A 19,188-nucleotide genomic window follows, 5' to 3' on the forward strand; every position below is an offset into this window, starting at 1 on the left:
TGAATAATCCAGCGCCGCTGCCGCTCTAACGCCAAATTTATACCGTACGTCACATTAATCTAGATTAAAATGTTATTATACCACTCTACTTAAAGTTAAATTATGAGGACCATACTACATGAACGGGGTAACGATACGCGGAAACTGCAGGTTAAACAGATTAGACCGGGGCGGCTTCGCACGAAGTTTATAATGTAGGTTGTATGAAGTAGATGCTACTATCAACTCGTTCAGGAAAGGTTATCAAACAAATAAACAAAAGTAGAAAGCTTCGGTTACATTATAACCGCTTACTTAACTTGGCATAACTTAGACTGCGAGGACGAAAAAATACGTAATCGTATTTTCCTGCACCGTGTGCCAGCGAGGTGCTCGCTCCTAATGATTGTCGCATAAACATTTCCGCAGTTGTTTAAAGTAAGTTCGAGGATTTTAATGAAACAGTGAACAAATAAAGCGAAGCCCGCACACTGCTGGCAGAGTTTAATCAGAGGCAGTGCTCTCGTCTCGAGTGCGCAGTTGTGCATCAGACGAAATTGTTTGAAGTCGCTTCGAGTGCACCACACTTCGACTGTAGCTGTTGCGACTCCCCGTCTACTCGTTACATTCATTTACTAGGACACAACGTCCCGCTCGTTTGACGATCACGACTCACAAACGTGCTATATCCAACTAAATGTTACTTCACCGAAACTAGGTGTCACGGTGCCGCCGTTTCATAATGCTTTGACGTATTTAAACATTGACTAGCTTTAAATAAACATTAACCAGGGAGATCTAATAACATATTCGATTAACGCTGTTATCGGCCAATCGACACCTATATCGGCTATAATGGCAGTAAAATTACAGACCGAGTGGGGTATCAATTTACCAATTAGAAATAGGGTTTCGAAATCACGATGAAAGTTAAATACGACTACGTGACTCCGTACTCTATTATGATTTCCGGAAATTGAGCCTTAAGTACATTTTTATGATGTGCTTCCTTGGTATATTAATCCAGTCACACCAATTTGTTTAGTAAGCTAGCGCATTAATTAATATACGAAGAAGTATCACACGATTTGCCGTACACATTAATATTCATATTCCTATCTAAATTAGTCTCTATCTACTGGATGCTGAAAATAATGATTTTTCATAAGAAGTTTTCGTTTATTTTCTTTTTGAAAGTAATCGTTACCTTTTTTTACTTCAATGCGCACCTATTGTAGCCAAATATAATCGTGTTTATAAATGTGTGCGACGTGTCGGGTGTTGTATCGATGTGTTTATAATTTTTTACCATAACACGCGTTAATATTCGGGGCACGTCGTCTCATATAGTGTCGGCAGTGGCAGCCGAGTATTGTCCGCGTGAGTTGCTACAGCGCGGCGTTTGGGCGACTGCCAAATCTTCATCGTCTACACAAGCTACAAGTGTCAGCCGCACACTGGTGCTTGGCAGCCGACGTTCCTTCCTCGCGACAGATGCATAATTGGGTAACAGAAATGGGGACACGATTAAAACTTTAAAATCATTTTCCACTGAATAAAACAAGCAGAAAGTTGAAAAGCTCTACGTCTTCGCGAGAAATTTTGCGTTCAAACTACCATTGTGAACGTGCCGAGCTGTTCAAACAAAAAGTCGACGAACCCCTAAAGAATTGTTACCGTGGTTAACAAGAGGCAAAAAAATCGCCTTCTATTCTTCGGCGGCTGCATATCTATAAAATGCAGTGGGAAATTGCATCACTCGTCCCTCCGTCGCCCCTCGCCCTCTTGTTGGGAGGGAGATCTTTTCAATTCGCCCCTTTGGACGTCGCTGGGTTGTTCGCTTGTTCATGCGGTAATGTTTTTCAATTCATCTGATAAATAAGATTAGATAAATTCTATTTACATTTTAATACCTCACAGTTGGCTATAACGAGGAACTTTATCGTTTTAGATCGTTGTAAAAGGGCATAAAAACATAAATATGATACTTAAATGAATTAACACTTATGTCTATGCAATAAACATTATCATATGAATATCAGGACCCCATATAGAGAATTGTATAGGTAATCATAATATTTTTAATCGTCACTGTTGTGAAAGTAGCATCGTTTGCGTCAAACTGTTTATTGCTAGTGTTTCTACCTGCACTTACACATTGTTATTATATTGAATAGTGAGTGATTTTAATTATCCCTTGCTTCTTTCCTTGGTCACTAAACTAAACAGGTGACTGGAAGATCTCAAGCAGACACTGTCATAGGAAAGCGAAACTTATCTTACAAGCCAGTCTTAGTATATATATCTGTGTATTGTGTAGATTAAATCTGAGTCAGTTATTAAAATATTTCATACTTCAACTGATGAAAAACAGCCTGAAAATGATGGGAACCTAACATCTTGTTACGATGCGTTAGTAGATCAAGATGTGTATTATATCGCGTGTTATCGGTGGTCGTCTCTAACTCGTGGTGTCCAAACAATGTTTACCGTGTCCGGCGTGTCACATATCATGTCAAATGACGCACCGCTGGGAATATCAACACTGGACTGTTTGTATCCACCGGCGACTGCCCTCACACTCACAAAACACACACCACATATAGAATACACTTGATACACACTGTTCCCATGCGCCGTGCACTCATTCATTCTGTCTCTACTAATCCTACTAATTCTACAAATGCGAAAGTTTGTGAGCGTGTATAGATGTTTGTTATTCTTTCACGCAAATACTACTGAATCGATTACGATGAAATTTGGTATGTAGGTAGCTGAAGACCCAGAATAACACATAGGCTTTTTATTCCGGAGTTCCCGAGGGATCGGGATTAACACGGGAAGGGTTTCCACGCGGACGAAGTCGCGGGCGGCCTCTAGTTAGATATGTTTTCTTACAAAATGTATACTTACTCAAACATATTATGACCCACCTCTACAGTTTTATTATAATTAGATACCAATAAATATGTTATTAAAGAGTCATCATAGTTTCGGCGCATAGTAATAATGCGTGGGACGATTTTATCTCTTGGGATAGGTCATTGACTGGGCGCGTCAGGAGCCTGGCTGTGTTCCATGTCGTCTATTAGTATGATAAACGATATATCGCAGCAATCCTGACATTTACATAACACTGCTTTAAGAAACTTTCTATATTAACCTCACCATATTTTAACCATTAGAATTAAAAGAAAAAAAACTAGTTTGCATTTTGCACGCATTTGTAGTTTATCTCATATGATTATCACATCGGATTCCAAAAGGCAGGCGCGGCGACCACTTATGTGTCGGCTATAAATGCTTCTCGAGACTATCTGCGCGACACTGATTGCGATCTACTCTATTTCTTGCGACTCTACCAACACATTTAGCCATGCAAATGGACTCTCAAGTGGATGGCCACTTTTTTAAACGCACACGTGAAAAATCTTTAATGCTTTTTGAAAATAAAAAGTCAAATTCTGTAACAAAAAATGTCTTTGCAATTTACTTTTAGATAAAAGTGTCTTCCCATGTTCAAATCTTGGCAGCAAAGAGAAGAAGGCAAACTTTTGTCTTGGCACGAGGTGCCTGTTTTTGTGAAAGTCTGCGAACATTTTTGTGCCTTTAAAGTTAGGGTTTTGAAACTTCATATCTGTGTAGGTAGTACAAGATGCAAGTTACCAATATTGTTTTTCTTCTTCTATAAGGTTTCATATGTGACAACAGTAAATAGTAAGTAGTAACTAACGTAAAATGGGTTTGAAGCTTGTTTCATTATTTTTGACCTGTTTTTTTTGTTACCGACGCGACGTTTCATACAAACTTAACAGATTCGTGTTCGGGGTTACGTTTGATCAATATTATTCCTAACACAATGTGATTATCATACTATATTATCATTCACGTCTTTTAGTATACTATAAGCTCTTTAATGAGAATCAGGTCATTTATTATGTTTAGAAACAAAAAAATAACACGAAAACTCCGATAACGAAAAATAAAGATAAAATATCTGTTATCCAGAATTCAATTAACCGGAACATGATCCGAAAAAACAATTAATCATTCGTTTAGACACCCATCTGTTATAAATGGTTTGAATAATAAAATTAGCTAATTCATTTGGCAGAGAACCTGAGTCATGTTGTTTTCCATATTGCCTGGTTTCCAACATCTGTTGTTTGTGCAACAGACGCAGATGACACCGGAATAAAACCGAAACTGACATTGAATTCAATGTTACGGATGCGATTATATCTACAACTTTATGTAGAGTCGTTATTTAGCCCGCAACTGCACGGCCAGTGTCAAAAATATCCATAAACTTTTGCATTTGCAAGCGTATATTTTTCGCAAGAAATATTAATTTAATTAATGCCACATGCATCTAAAAAACATTACACAATGATTATAAAAATACTTTAAAGTTTTAGTACAGTCATTTTACTATTTTCATTGGCAAACATTATTTTTAAAATGTGACCGTGTTTACATATTCTTGGAGCTAACTGTACATCAATACACCTCTTACCGTCATTTACTTATCTTTTACTTAGTAGCTATATTACAAGGAAAAAACATTTAATTAAAATAAAATAGAGTTGTCTAGACGTGCGCCGGCGCCGGTAGCAAGCGGCATGATGTGGCGCGGTTTTTTCTATACCTACAGATAGTTCAAGACTATTTTAAGTAACCAACTTGTTCCTGATCTATATATTTGTTGTGATAACTCTCATGCTCTTAGCCGCCGAAGGAAAAATTGTTACAAATGAGCTTCGCTGTATTTGGAATGATTTTCTTTTTTGTGTAGTGTAGGACGCATTTTACAGCTTGTGTAACTGAAAAATGTGGTTAAAAGAACAAGTTCGATGTCTACGACCACGCTTACTTTATTACTATCAGCAATGAAGAAAAAATTATGTGAGTGTGACTATTTATGTTACAAAAATCTAAATGCAATTTTTGTACGGTTCCTTGTAAGTTGAAGTGTATTTGTTTTGAAACTTAAGTCGGCCATGTTAGAAACACAGAATTCACAATGCATTTTTTTTAAAGTACCGTGGCGCATGCGTGTTCACCCCTCGCGTACTACGGGAGCGAGGCGACCTTCCTAGGTCGGCGCCCCGCCATTCAGTCCCCTGCCGGTCTTCATTGATTTTCGACCCACTATCATATGGCGAGGTCTACTCGAGCGCGAGGACCATCCACACGGTTGATTTGCCAATATTTGTCGCACGTGTCAGTTCCATATCTCGACAGTGAAAGAACACTTGAAAAACGAGGTGAGACGGCTAATAAGTCCCCTTTATGTGCGGTGTTAATGCGGGAAACATACAAGGAAATACTTATTTCGGATGAAATGACCTTTTTCAATATTATTAGAATGTGGTTGTTTGTGATTCATGAAAATAATACCTATTAGCAATTAGCAGGTAGCCAGTAATTTATTTTATTTTATGAAGTTGTAACCGGTTAGTGGCAGTTCATTGACAGAGTGCTTCTTGTTAGCAGGTAAAGGTACTGTAAACAATAACACCATGTATTATTTCAGTGATCGCTTTATTTTGCGGTTAAATATAAGCACCTACGGTCGCACCAATTGTTTCTTATATGCAGGTTTTACCAAAGATTTTCCTAAAGCATATTTTAACTATAATAATATAAATTTAGCAAACGTGGGGAAATAATAATAATATAATACCTAACAATGCAACTTGTAAACAAACTTGTAATTAATCGTTATTTGGGTAATTACCATTTACTCACGAATAATAAGACATTGTTAATATTCGCACTAATGTTGCAGATAAGAAAAACATAATACCTACCTGTATTACCCAAACTTTCAAAACAAAATATCACAGCTTTTGTAAAAGCTCTTAGCTTGTATTAATGTAGCTATCATTTCTTAAAAAGCTTTTATGTAATGACTAATTATCTCTCACATGACAAGAGATAACATATTGAGGAAATAATATATTTAAAAAAGTGTGTCGAACAAATTACTAACATTAAAAATCCGCTCGCATTTGCGACGCCTGCGTTAGATAAGCAATGTGCGAACCTTCTCCAAGTTCCATTAGGTTACCGTTATTTGTATGGCTGTTTGTTATTTCAGTGGGATTCGAAGAAAATTTATTTATTGGTCTTTATATTTATTGGTTCAGTATCCATATTTAAAGGTCAAGCCAATGAACTCATCGACCTCGCCGGTACATTCAACACAAGCATTCGCGGGTTTCGTGCGCGTTATACCTACGCCTTACTAGGCGCCTGCGCAACAAATTCTGCGAAATAACGCGTCATGATTCACGCGCATCCGGTTCTACAGCATCTTTGTCATCCCATCGATCAATGGCGTTGATTAATTAAATAAAAGCCGATGAGAAAGTCCTATCACTTGACTTACAGTTCACATAATAGATGTCATTGAGTTTGAATATCTTCTCTTCACCTGAGTGTTTTTAACTAGGTAGGTAGGTACCTATATTCTTTTGTAGATTTTATGATAAATGAAAACTATAAACATCTATGCTAATATTTTAAAATTAAATTTATAATTTATCTTTCGCCATAGGGAATAATCACAGTACGTGTGCCTCTTATTATTTATTTTCCCTGTTCGAGTTAACTGTTGAGTTGTAATCATAATAATTATGGACTACAAGAAAGTCACCAAATCGACTTCGTACTGCAGCACCACAATATACCGCTTGCTATTAAGGAAAATGTTACATATAACATTTACAGAAATTGTATAAACAGGAAAGGTTCTTTTAAACTAAAGTCGTCACGTAAACGGTGATGTTTACGGGACGAGTTGCATTTTTCTTCCGAATATTTCTACTCACGCTTTTTTTTATTCATAATTTTTATTTATTTAAAAGTAGCTTAAAACTAAATACATTTAAGCTGTTTTAGTAAAGATTTATTTTAGTTCTGCAAACTTTTATCAGTTGTGTTGGTTTCATATGAAAAAATAATCGAAACTAGTTCAAATTCCCACGTTCAATGTTACCCAAATGATTCAAAGTTACCCAGGTTGACTGTATTACAAACTAATGTCATAATTTGTCAGGGATTGTTTATGTTAGGACTTTTCTAGCTGTTGACAATAAACAAGTATTTTTGAATTGTTTATTTTCTGGTTCTTGGAATATAAACACAAATGCTGGAATTGATATTATTATAGTTGTTATTTTATACATCAAGGCTTCTGCCCACACGGGACAATTACTTTTTCTTAGAACTAGGTTTTTATTGTTGTACACCTACATTTTTACCCACTTCATTTCAGCTGTGTAATGTATTGTCATCTTATAAATTGTCTCCCTTTCACCAGAATTGATTTCAAAGGAGTTCTGAACTTATCAAAAGAGCTTAATACTCAGCGACGACATAAAATTATTAAGATAATATCATATTAAACGAAAATACTGGCGGCAGTGAAAGTAATGTGGAGAAAACGAGTCACCACGAGTATTGTAGAGGACTATTACGGACTAGTGGGCAGTGGCTTATCTCAGTAAATAATTGTTTAATCTTCAATCCAAGACAGATAGTAGACTCATAACACGGATTTCGGGCGTCGCCTAAGGTATCTATCTACCAAACTACCTAAGTTTATCCTTTAAATTATTACCACTATACTATTGTTTATACTATTTATATATTATACTATACTAAAATATTATTGTTTTTCTGGTTATTACACTATTTCTGAAGCAGTTGTACATACTTAGTTAAAAACTTGTACAGATAGGTTTCCTTAACCTGCAAGAGGCTGGGTCTACGTGACTTAATCCCACATAATGAATCACATGGTAATTATAAATGATATTCCCAATTTTTCTGGTTTGCAAAACAATGAGTCAAGCGTTTAACTAAGAAATAACTAAGGAATACTACGTATAGGAAAGATGGGTGGTCAATTGTGATAACAATATTTTTGTAGTTCATTGCATCGTGCGTAACTCAGACGTCTGAGTCAGGCGTCATACAACCAGTTCTAATAATAATTTATATTTAACTTGTTTTGATTCCAATGAGTATTAATTCGATCATTGCTTCATTACGTCGGGACTCATCGGACCGAGCACTTGTGCTTTTCGTTACAATTTATTCATGTTATAAACATTACTGGACTGAGTGTAGTTAGTGAAGTGTTTCAAGTTAAACAAATATGTGCAATTGCAAGAGATATATTGTTGCTAGAAAAATTACAGCCATATGGACCAATCCGGTAAATAAAAGATTTTTTTATTTCTAGGGATTCAAATGTAGAGTCAGTCAGATAAAAAATTACCAAACATTTTTTTTAATACTTATTGACAAATTATAAATATTTATTGAAGTGAATACACGCATTGTACAAAATCAAATAACTATAATTGAGTGTTAAAAAGCGCGCGGTTTCTAACAAAACTTTTTGCCGCGCGTTTCATTGTCAGGCTCCCCTTATCTGTTGCATAAATGATTGGTTTGATCGGAAACGGACATGGCCTGCCTCAACACGCGCCCACAGCTCGTTGCACAATGCAATCCGTCATTATCGGCTGATTTAGGACGCGCCTGTTCCGTTGCACTTTGCAGCTGCGCCACCACACCACAATGCGCCTGAACATACGTGGGCGAGGCGAGAGTTCTATGTTTTTTACAATATGGCAGCAATACAATTTAGCTGGTTAGCTACGGCCAGTTTCTTTATACATATCTGAAGTAACAGCTAAAGCGATTGACTTCTATTTAAAAACTATTAAAATTCGTGGAAGAAACAAATTTGGCTGACAGTTTTACGTTACCTCTATGCTTTGTCTGTTATTTTTAATAAACTGGCCGTTAGTCAGGAAGAGTAAATCTTATGACAGAGTGGCAACACAGCACACGATAAGACCTACTGTGGGAACGGTCAACATGGTTAAGCTTCAAATCCCAGATGGATCGGACTTCAGCCAATTCTAAGATTCAAGTCACGTACCAATCCGTGCTTCGAAAAGCACGTTAAATCCCTGTTGTCATGAATATCTCAGACAGTTGCTTGGGGAGGACAGAATGCTCAAATGTCCCATAACTTGTTATCATTAGTTGTCGACTATCTCCGATTATTCTTTTGGAAAGCAAACACGCTCTACAGATACTGCAATTCTTGTAAGAAAGTGAGACTTTCTTGACTCCAAGATGAACCGAAAAGAAGTGAGATAATTCATTAAATACGAACATACTAAGCTTACGTGCAATAAGGTTTTATGTAAGAATAAACAAAGTTCCCTGATAGGGAAAACCAAATATTCCTGCGCCTGCACGACAATTTACGAGTCATCGCTGACACTTCAATTATTTCCCCATTACTAATCAACATTTGGTTTGTAATTTACACGTTTTTTACGACAGAAGAGTAATGTAAAAAATCTAAGTGCAATAGTGACGTAATTGTATGTTTGTTGCAGTGTATGGCGCGTGCGTTATACGACAATATAGCTGAGTCGCCAGACGAGTTGGCGTTCCGTCGCGGCGACCTGCTCACCGTGCTGGAGCAGAACACCGGGGGAAGTGAGGGCTGGTGGCTCTGCTCGCTGAGAGGAAGACAGGTAATTCTTATTCTAATTGACTTGAGACATATTCAGCAGTACCCCAAGAGCCTGCGACAGCGAAGACGTATCAAGTGATACGATAGGCCTTTGGACCATTTAAAATTATGACAGCAATTAATGCTGTAATAAGAAATCGACTAAACGATTCCTATAACTCAGTGATGACCACAACGGTGATGGCTATTATTGTTTTTATTGAAACATTCACCTAGTTTACTATGTGTCATACTCTTGTTGTTCTTGCTTGACAAACGATAGGGTAAAGTTCGAATGACTATTATAATTGAAGGTAATGTCTTGAAGGAGGCGGCAACGTGCGCATCACGTGCCTCAGAGAGGTGTGACCGATTCATACTTCAATACCACTAACTTATGCATGCTTTGTTGGTGTTAAGTTTATTCTAGACATTATTTAAATGCAAATTGGCGATGTTTACAAGTCCAGCAACGAAGATTGCATCACGCCCATTCAGTTGCTTACATGACAAAACGTATACACCTACTCGTTATTTTCCTTCTCAGTATTATCTGTATACTATGACACGATTCATTCAAACGACTCACGCACGTTTATCCATTCATAGCGTCATCTTCTTTGTTTATATCGAGACCGTTTCTAATGAAACCGTCGTTATTTTCAGGGAATATGTCCCGGGAACAGACTGAGGATAGTAGCGGGCGTGTTCGACGCAAGCGCCGCGATGCAGCGACGGCGCGCGCGTCCCCCGCCGCCTGTAGCCCACCAACCTCTACCCACACAACAGTCTCCCGCATTTACAAAAGTAAGTATAATGCATTTCAAAAATCCTGTCTTGAACACAGATGACTTATTCATCATTCCAATAGCACATCCGTTAACTAGAACATCTGAATAATGTTTCTTTTCGTGTTCTTTAGATCGAGGAGTGTTCACATTACGACGTGCCACGTGCGCCGATGCCAGTTCAGCGTATCGGGATGTACGACTGTCCCAGACCATTAGCTGATTGGTACGACGCTCCTCGCGCCCCTAGACCTGCTAGCGCTGATTCAGCGTGCAGCGGGACAGGGTCACTAGCGTCGGCCACGTCCAGTGCGTCGGCTAACTCCGGCAGTTCCGTGCACTCGGCTGCCTCCGCCTCCAGTACATACGACGTGCCCAGGTCGCGGGCTTTGCCACTGCCTTGTGACGCTGCCCTAGAAGCCCTCGATAGATTACAGGTTGGTAAAGTAAAAAAGTTTAATGTTGTAACAGAGTCAGGTCTAGCTTTATGCTAGAGTAAGATCCTACATTGGCGCCTGAAATCATTAGCTTTGGTGTGGCGCCAGGAATGGTTGAATCGTTTCAGTCAGTAGAGTCAATTCTAGATACAATTTGACGGTTACGGGAACTAACGTTTGATGTTATTATGACTTATAGTAACGAAATGTTGTATTTGTAGGACGAAGCGTCAGCTGCCGTGTCTCGGTTGCTGTCGTACGTATCGCCGGGCTGGAGGCGGCGCGGCGCGCTGCGCGGGCGCGTGCTGGACGTGCGCGTGGCGGGTGCAAGGTTGCGCGCCGCGCTGCACGACCTCGCCGTCTTCGCCGACGCCACGCTCGCCAATGCACACGATGCACAAGATAAAGGTAAACATCTTTAAGTACTAAACATATTGCAAAACGTTCAGCATAACTTTCAACATGTAGCATGTCAATTAACCATTCATCTTGCATTACAAAAATACTGCCGCAATTAACTTCTATTGGCTATGGCTATGGCAATCTCTCTCAAAGACTGGATGGTAACTGTCATTTTCCGTTACAGGTATCGCAGTAAAGCTACGGCCCCTAGTCAAAGCACTGAAAGACGCAGAGCGTATCACGCACGAGGCCACGAGCGCGCTGGACGCAGGCGACTGGGCGCCGGAGCGGCTAGAGCGGGACAGAGAACCCACGGACGGCACCGAAGACGCACTCGACCAGCTCGTGTCATGTGCGCGCTCACTCACTGAAGATGTTCGGAGAGCTGCTTCGTTTATTAATGGAAATGCATCGTTGCTGTTTAGGTGAGCATCAAAATCCATTGTGTTTCTTTTGACAGCACCGCTGACACCGTTTCATCTCTTTTCATTTTCCTAAAAGAAAGTTAATGTGACTTCGAAATAATAAAACAAATATTCTTCCAGGCGGTCCCCTGCAGTTCCAGTGCCAGAGCATGAATGGACTGAAGAATACGACTACGTGAGATTGGAGTCACGGACGGCAGTAGGCCGTCGGAACGCAGAGATTCGTGCAGCTCTGCCAGATAAACTTAGGGCTTCCTTTGACGCTCTCGTCAGAGACGCAGACCATGCCGGCGAGGTAAGCATAAATGCTTCTTTTTGAACCCAGGCTTTTAATTTATATTTTCTTGAATAAATGTACATTATTCTGAAAGCTTTGACGTTTACGTTCAACTGATATCTTTTAAACCAGCATCAACATAATACTTATATCATTAATTACATAAATATCTTGGTTTTGTTTAGGTAAGTGCAGTAGCAGCGGCGACGCGTTTACCGGCAGACGACCGGCAGCTAGCGGCGTTCTACGCGGCGCAGGCGGCGACGTACGGCGCCCACCTCGCCACGGCAGTGGAGGCCTTCCTACGCACAATCGAGATGGGCCAGCCGCCGGACGTGTTCCTCGCACACGGCAAGTTCGTAGTGCTCAGCGCGCACAGGATCGTGCACGTCGGCGACACAGTACACAGGTAAATGAATACTTTCTCTCGAATCGTGTTTGCTTTTTTCTAGAGTCAGACGAACTCTAAGTGAAGTCGTATATTGACCCACTTTTAACACTTCCGTATCTTCTTTATCAGGAGCGCTCAACACGCGGGCCTGAAGACACAAGCGCTGAGGTGCTCGGACGCACTGTCGGACGCGTTGGCCGCCACCGTGGCGAAGACTAAGGCGGCGGCGCAGCAGTTCCCTTGCGCCAGTGCCGTGGGCGACATGGCGGAGGCGGCCAAGGCGCTGGCGGCGCGCGCGCAGGAGCTGCGGCGCGTGCTGGTGCGCGCCGCCGACCCGCCGCCGCCGCCGCCGCCCGACACGCCGCTCACGCCCGCCACCGCCGTGCCGCCCTCCGCGCCCACCACGCCGCTCACCCCGCTCACGCCGCACAACTCCGCCGCGCCTTCGCTCGCCGCTCTGCAGATATAGAGCCTCGACCTGAGGATCGGGATTTGTACTCGGCGCCTCGGCTCGCTGGTTCCGAGCCGAGCGAGGTTTTAGACGCGCTAGGACCCGGCGTCCGCCCCGCCCGAGGTTCCCGCGCCGGGACGGTCGGGCCCGGGCGACGCCCCCGTGGCACCCCCGTGAGTGTAGCATAACCAAAGAAGCCGTCGCGATAGGACGTACGATACTCGCCTACCCGCCTAGGTCGACGTAGACTGCCGATACGATGACGAATAAAATACAGAGTTTCTATTTAAATGTTAGTATTTATACATTTACGATAAATCGAAGGCTGCTATTAGGTCTTTTTATTTGTTAAAGTCGGTCGCCGTGAACTAGCAGAGTTCGAAGTCGCTGGATGCTCATTTTGCCGTAGTGAGTTGAGTTGTCCGTCCAGTTTTATACAATTTTGCATCAGTGTCGTGACTTTTTGTAGAACGAGTTAGTGAAATTATTTAATGTGTGACATAAACATTATTTTGTCGACATTTAACAAGAGGTTAATTTTCCAATCGGTGATATATTTAATTTTACACATCCTGTCAATTTATTTGGAGTACCTCCACACAACTACGAGCGATGAATGAACATGTGCAAATGTGGTGTGATCATCGCTTCCTTGCGCTAATTGTCAGCATTTTATCTTCTAGTACTTACATCTTGTTGTGTGTGTCGATTTAAATATGAAACTTTTAATGTATTGTAATTTATGATGTCGCCTGAATTTATGGATTGAGATGATTGATTGGACCATACGTGCAGGACTATGGCTGCCTTTTGCCTGTATCTGTTGTGGAACTTCAACGAACTTAGCCGTAATAAGGACATGTAATACGCATAATGAATTTAACACTGACAATATTATTTTACTATAAACGATTAACACGTTTGAATGTTCCTTGTAATGGCTCAATTTTTTTTTTTTTTTTTTTTTTTAATCTGTGTTTAATTTGGGGTTTTTTATCAATTTGGATACGTCAACCCCATCATGCCTTATGCTAACTACATACAATACCAGGAGAACAGTCTTAATTATCTTAAAAGGAAATCTTAATCAAGGAAGTAAACTAACTGACATAATCTCTTCGCTACGTTTGAATTTGGTTGTGCTAAAATTGTTTGTACTAACCCCACCTCTAATACATTTAATTTAAATTCGTTAACTAAAACTTCCCTTTGATTTTGATTCCTAACACAATCCATTAGCAAATGCTGTACATCTTCTATCACATTGCAAGTATTACAATTAGGTGAGTTTACTTTTTTCATTAAAAAAGCAAATTTTGCTGATGGATAGTGTCCGGAACGCATTCTTAATAATAACTTAACAAAGTTTCTACTTAATTTACTATTGTCAAACCAGGGTATACGAGGAAGTTCACTTTGAATGGTTTTATACCATATTCCTTTTTCTTTAGACGTTATGTTAAAACTTTCTTGCCAATTAATAAAGCACTTCTTTTTAAATTTAGATACATATTCTACATAGTCTGGCAAAAAACTAAACTCAACTCCTTCCTTCGCAGCCAATTTCGACAGACGGTCCGCTTCCTCATTCCCTTTTAAACCTATATGCGCTGGAACCCATTGTATGTAATGTAATGGCTCAATTGAAAGCGAGTGTTGTTGTCTGATTACTTTGTTAAGTGTACGTCAGGTAGTGTACATTTGAATTGTTTTTCTTTGACATGGCCGCCGTGACTGACTCAATAAAGCAATATGCTCAATTATACTAACTAAATTATGTTAAAGCTCACCACTATATACCTACTTGTGGCTTGTCGTTACTTAACTACATAATGCAATAGTTACAGTATGTATGTACGTACCTACGATTGTATTTTATACATATGACATTAGTAGATAGACGTAGGATATGATATCAATGTAAAAAGCATGTTGTATATTAGCGATGTGTAATATATTTTAGACGTTGTAGTTTAGCTAGGTATAGATGAAATTGTACAAATGCATATTAATAATTTTAATATTGAATTATAATTTAATCATCTTGTAAAACGCAATCAAGTAAAATATACAAAATTTTCGTATCTAAAATCTGTTTTATTTTGGAGACTCCTATATTCACCACTAAGTAACTTATAGTCATCAGTCAAACTGAACACACTATTTCAAATAACTTAGGTGGTGTCAGGTTGATGATTACACCTTCATTCGAGTTAGAATGGTGCCTTTGAGTACTAGGTCTACAAGATTCAAAGGTTTTTTTCAGTAAGTATCTAATTAATATGCCAGTAAGTATATTATCACTATCTCCTGCTTGGTACCTGAACAATACTTTATCTCTACTTGTTCGTTTGTAAAGGATATAACAAAAAAACATATAAAAATAATTTACACTTTACTCATATATAACAACATTTTTACGTTACAACTAAAATATTAAATATCTATGAACATTACAACTTACTTAGGCTTATACTAGACTGGAAGATTTTCATTGCACGACCCTAAAGACGAACATCCACTGCCAGCTAAAGTTAAGTTTAGTTAAGCTCACATAGTTGAGCTTGAGACTGATTTACCGACCTCGATAAGGAGGAGATACTATATTTGAATGATTGATTTTTACGTATGTTTGTCGATTACTCCGCCATTTATGGACGGTTCTTCAAAATTCTTTCTTTATTTCAGTTTAATTTAGCTTAGCTAGCAAAGTTTGCTGTGGATGCGCTTGTGCGAAAATCTAGCTCAACAATGTGCAACTTAGTATAGAGCCTTAACATGCACAATTTTTTTATCTACTACTTATTATTATGTCAGCTCAATACTCCTGCGGGTCCCTGCCGCAAACCTTACATACACGGTTCTCTACTAAATTTTTGGACTAAAGCTAGCAGTGGACGTTCGGCTTAATCTAAAACGACTTTCTCTACTTGCCTTGCACTACATCAGCCTAGCCTTTCTTACAACTATGTTGGAGTCGGCTTGCAGTCTCACCAGATGCAGCTGGATACCAGTATTTTACATGGAGCGACTTTCTCGCCGCATGGACTTCAAAGTTCTTTCAATGTCTCAAGTGGCATGGTATTGGTGTATATAGTGTTGTGCGCTAGCTTCCTCCGCGGTGTACGTCAGAGCCGGGTGCGTGGGCGGTAGTTTCATCTCAGCACTAATGGCCTCAAGTCTCGCCGCTCTCAGTCTTAATGAAGTTTCTATCACTTTAGCCTCCCGTTCCGCTGCATCAGCTTGTATTAAATCTTCTATTCGTTTTCGTTGCAGCTGTAAAAGGATAGGCAATGTTTTTTTATTTCTTACAGTTCATTATCGTCAAATTTTGAATGAAAACTCGATCAGCGCCTCTAGCAGGTGCTGTTGGTACTAGTTGTTAAATACATTTTAAATTGCGAACAACATATTTGATAGTTAGTTGGTTGTGTTGTTTTGTGACCTACCTTTGCGGTCTCCATTTTGTAGTGTAGCAAATCTGTTTTTAATTTTACTATCTCTTTATTTTCAAGTTGACTAATTGATCCTGGAAGTAAAAATATTTTTTTAAGTCACATTGTACAAATAGGACTAGCGATAGGTTAATGTTTCTTAACAATTATAACACTAGAAATTAACTTTAAATTGAAGATTCATCACCCACAATTTGGTGATATACCTAATGTGTGTATGTACAAAAATATTCTGCTTAGGATTCCAACCCACGACTCAGGGTACAACTGTCTGTAACTATTACTGCGACCTACGATGCGATAAGGCACAGACGCGATTAAATGTAAAAAATATGAGTAGATTTTAAGACTACTTATTCAACTTACCTATGCCTAAATCGCTACTAAGAACACTGCACAAAGGGTCTAAGGTAGAGTTTCCGTTAGTAATAGGCTCATGTTCCACTTCAGGCGTATCATCGACATCGTCGTCGTCTCCCACATCCTGGTTAGTGGTATTACTGTATTGCTCAAATGAAGGCTCCGATTTTATTTTCTGTAATTAATAAAGAATTATGCAATTGGTGATTTATTATTGTTTTCAACAGAACTGGTTGAGGGTTCAGACTTATGGCAATATTATAATCAATTACTTTTATAAGATATGTTCTCTTCGAAATGAGAACAAATTCTTCCACCGCTGTCTGTCTGTTTGCAATAAATACAAAAACTGCTTGACGGATTTTTATGCTGATTAAACTAAATGAGAACGTTTTGCCTTTCAATTCGTATAGGTTTTGTGTGAATTGGCGTATATAATGATGAAGATGATGAAAAATAAAAAGCCGCGCTCGCATTTAAAAAGAAATGAAGTAATTAATTTTTTATTAATACTTACTTTGCTAGAATTACTAGAATCTTCTAATTTGTGATGTTTTCTGCCAAAGTCTTTAAGGTAAACTTTTAAACCAACATTTTTGGCCATTCTTTTCATATTGGAGAATTTCGTGCGTAACATCTTCGTAGAACGTTTTTGTGGACTGAGTTTGTTGTATGAATTCGTTACCTAGAAAACATTATAAAAAACGTAGATTAGACACACATATAAACACTAGAGATTACAAATATGAAAGCAACGTGAAAATTCGCAGTATTTTTTTATGTTAAACTGCTAATGCAGAATCTACCAAGATTTCGTCTCAGGAATAATTGACTACCATATTACTATTACAACTTAAGTGTTTAGACTATTAGACACGCGCATAGCAACATCGGCACATCGTTATCATGGGCATGGAGTACAGAAAACGATTTTCCTAGTACTCTCAGACTATTTAAGAGTATTTCTATGTACAAATTGTTATTAGATAGTTACCCTTGACCAAGCTCTGTTCTTAATCTTATTAGCATTCGATGTGTGAGCATTCGATAATATTATGTTCTTTTCTCTTCTAACACACTGCAGTAGAAGATTGCACTCTTTCGGCGAAAAATTCAGTGAACGATTCACAAGTCTGCAACAAACATTAAGACAACACTTTATTACAAGATTATAATATGTATAATAGAATACAGGAATTAACGTGAACACGCATTTTACCTTAAAATACCTAACGTTTCGGCGCAGGTTCCACTCGCCGTGTTCGCGTTAATTCCCGTATTCTATTATACATTAAACATGCAACGCAAGAGTTTAAAAGTTATGAAGATTATAATATACCAGATAGAAAGCTGGAAATGAAATGAAATTAAATGTGATTAGTGATTTTTTTACCTTTGACTATCATCAGCATCTGTAAAAAAGAGAAAAATGAAATAAGTACTAGTTTTTCAAACAGCCATTTGTATACATATTGTTATAGTTGGTATCTAGGTATATTCATAGATTTTGATTTTGCCTGCCTTTCATTGATAATCACAAGTGTCCCATTAGTGAACAAGTAAAAGAATACTAAACTAGCAAACTCACCAAGAGAATCATCTATATCCTTGTCTTCATCACCATTCCAATGTATCTCATCATTTATATCTTTGTGCACTTCAGATTCTGAAAAGTATTAATAAAACACCTTAAAATTAAAAAAAATAATTTCCAACTTAAAAATAATTTATTTTACTAAACAGATATAGGAAAAAATGCAAGCATCTATTAATCAGTCTGTCTAAAACTGTTAACATATTAATAATGCCAAGATTTTTTTTATAACTCATAAATCAGATAGAATCAGGATCTTTACCCTGTGCAAGCTCATAAGCATAGAGGTAATAAATTCAGTAAATACAATAACAAAATCAAAGTTGAAATGTTAAACATAATAAATTTAAAAATATCACCCTTACCATTTAGATCCCCATCAGACTCTAAAGGTTCCTCAATAATACTGGTATTGTTCTCAGCCTCACACATCATCACCACCATCTGATTGGTGACATCATCAATATCACTATACTTTATATCCATCAAGTTCTTTGACTGTTTCCTAGCCTCTTTTTTCAAATTATCCCATTTTATCTTCAAACAGTCCACACTCCGTACATGCATAAATCCTTGGCTGTTAAATGTCTTTGCTATCTTCACCCAAGTGGCTTCTTTCGCGTAACTAGCAGCAGCACTCGTCGATTTATTGAATACGATCGTTTTATATTTATCTACTATGTTTAATAACGCTTTAACTTCTTCTTTGCTAAATGTTGGACTCCTGTGACGACTGGAGGGTGAAAAATATATTTTAGTTGTACTAGCCGCGAGAAAATCGTTTTTAACTTTAGGGGGTTTTTAAATTTTTATGTAGTAAGTAGCTTTTTAAGGTTTACCCACAAAATTCAAATTGTTACTTACAAAAACGCTGGGGCCGAAGGTTTTTCATCCTGGCCGTCTTCTTCCATTTTTAATTTTTATATCGTGTGGAAAGAAAGTGTTTTGAGTATGTCATTAATTCAGCTTTTCTCTATATTTGCTCAGAAAATCAAAGTTCTCATTATTTTGAGTTTTTGTTTTGATTTTTATTTGCATGACACTTTGACATTGACATAAAGTTCATTGAACCTCAGAAA

The 19,188-nt window shown here is 38.4% G+C and overlaps 2 protein-coding genes across 4 annotated transcripts in view; one reads left to right on the top strand and one right to left on the bottom strand.

The window, feature by feature from the left end:
• p130CAS (Serine_rich_CAS and FAT-like_CAS_C domain-containing protein p130CAS) overlaps window positions 1-14,810 on the top strand; it is a 53,110-nt gene extending 38,300 nt beyond the window's left edge. Inside the window, exons 1-9 of one of the 3 annotated variants that reach the window (XM_076122343.1) lie at window positions 8,041-8,206; window positions 9,411-9,551; window positions 10,196-10,336; window positions 10,452-10,754; window positions 10,976-11,162; window positions 11,341-11,581; window positions 11,702-11,876; window positions 12,044-12,267; window positions 12,379-14,810. In XM_076122343.1, coding sequence (XP_075978458.1) covers window positions 8,147-8,206; window positions 9,411-9,551; window positions 10,196-10,336; window positions 10,452-10,754; window positions 10,976-11,162; window positions 11,341-11,581; window positions 11,702-11,876; window positions 12,044-12,267; window positions 12,379-12,718 — 1,812 coding nt within the window. In that variant the 5' untranslated portion in view covers window positions 8,041-8,146 and the 3' untranslated portion in view covers window positions 12,719-14,810. Of the gene's footprint in view, window positions 1-8,040; window positions 8,207-9,410; window positions 9,552-10,195; window positions 10,337-10,451; window positions 10,755-10,975; window positions 11,163-11,340; window positions 11,582-11,701; window positions 11,877-12,043; window positions 12,268-12,378 lie in introns of those variants that run through there. The other 2 variants (XM_076122344.1, XM_076122345.1) reach the window with 2 other exon arrangements.
• Window positions 14,811-15,078: 268 nt separating this feature from the next.
• On the bottom strand, window positions 15,079-19,150 carry LOC142978089 (uncharacterized). Its single transcript, XM_076122346.1, has 9 exons — window positions 18,974-19,150; window positions 18,475-18,842; window positions 18,104-18,181; window positions 17,909-17,927; window positions 17,510-17,648; window positions 17,033-17,200; window positions 16,522-16,690; window positions 16,150-16,229; window positions 15,079-15,976 (listed from the first exon to the last, which is right to left on the bottom strand). Exons 1-9 carry the CDS (start codon window positions 19,018-19,020, stop codon window positions 15,770-15,772), a joined length of 1,275 nt encoding a protein of 424 aa, XP_075978461.1. The 5' UTR covers window positions 19,021-19,150; the 3' UTR covers window positions 15,079-15,769.
• Between the last annotated feature and the right edge of the window lie 38 nt (window positions 19,151-19,188).

This window comes from Anticarsia gemmatalis, chromosome 14, assembly GCF_050436995.1.
Source record: "Anticarsia gemmatalis isolate Benzon Research Colony breed Stoneville strain chromosome 14, ilAntGemm2 primary, whole genome shotgun sequence".
NCBI classification, from domain to species: Eukaryota; Metazoa; Arthropoda; class Insecta; order Lepidoptera; family Erebidae; genus Anticarsia; species Anticarsia gemmatalis.

What these genes read in the sequence shown, in the direction of transcription:
- LOC142978089 (XM_076122346.1), bottom strand. Translation starts at nt 19,020, where the DNA reads ATGGAAGAAGACGGCCAGGATGAAAAACCTTCGGCCCCAGCGTTTTT. An exon ending in GTCTGATGGGGATCTAAATG is followed by an intron (nt 18,182 to 18,474) that starts GTAAGGGTGATA and finishes AATACTTTTCAG; the next exon opens with AATCTGAAGTGCACAAAGAT. An exon ending in ATTCTAGTAATTCTAGCAAA is followed by an intron (nt 16,691 to 17,032) that starts GTAAGTATTAAT and finishes TATTAATTACAG; the next exon opens with AAAATAAAATCGGAGCCTTC.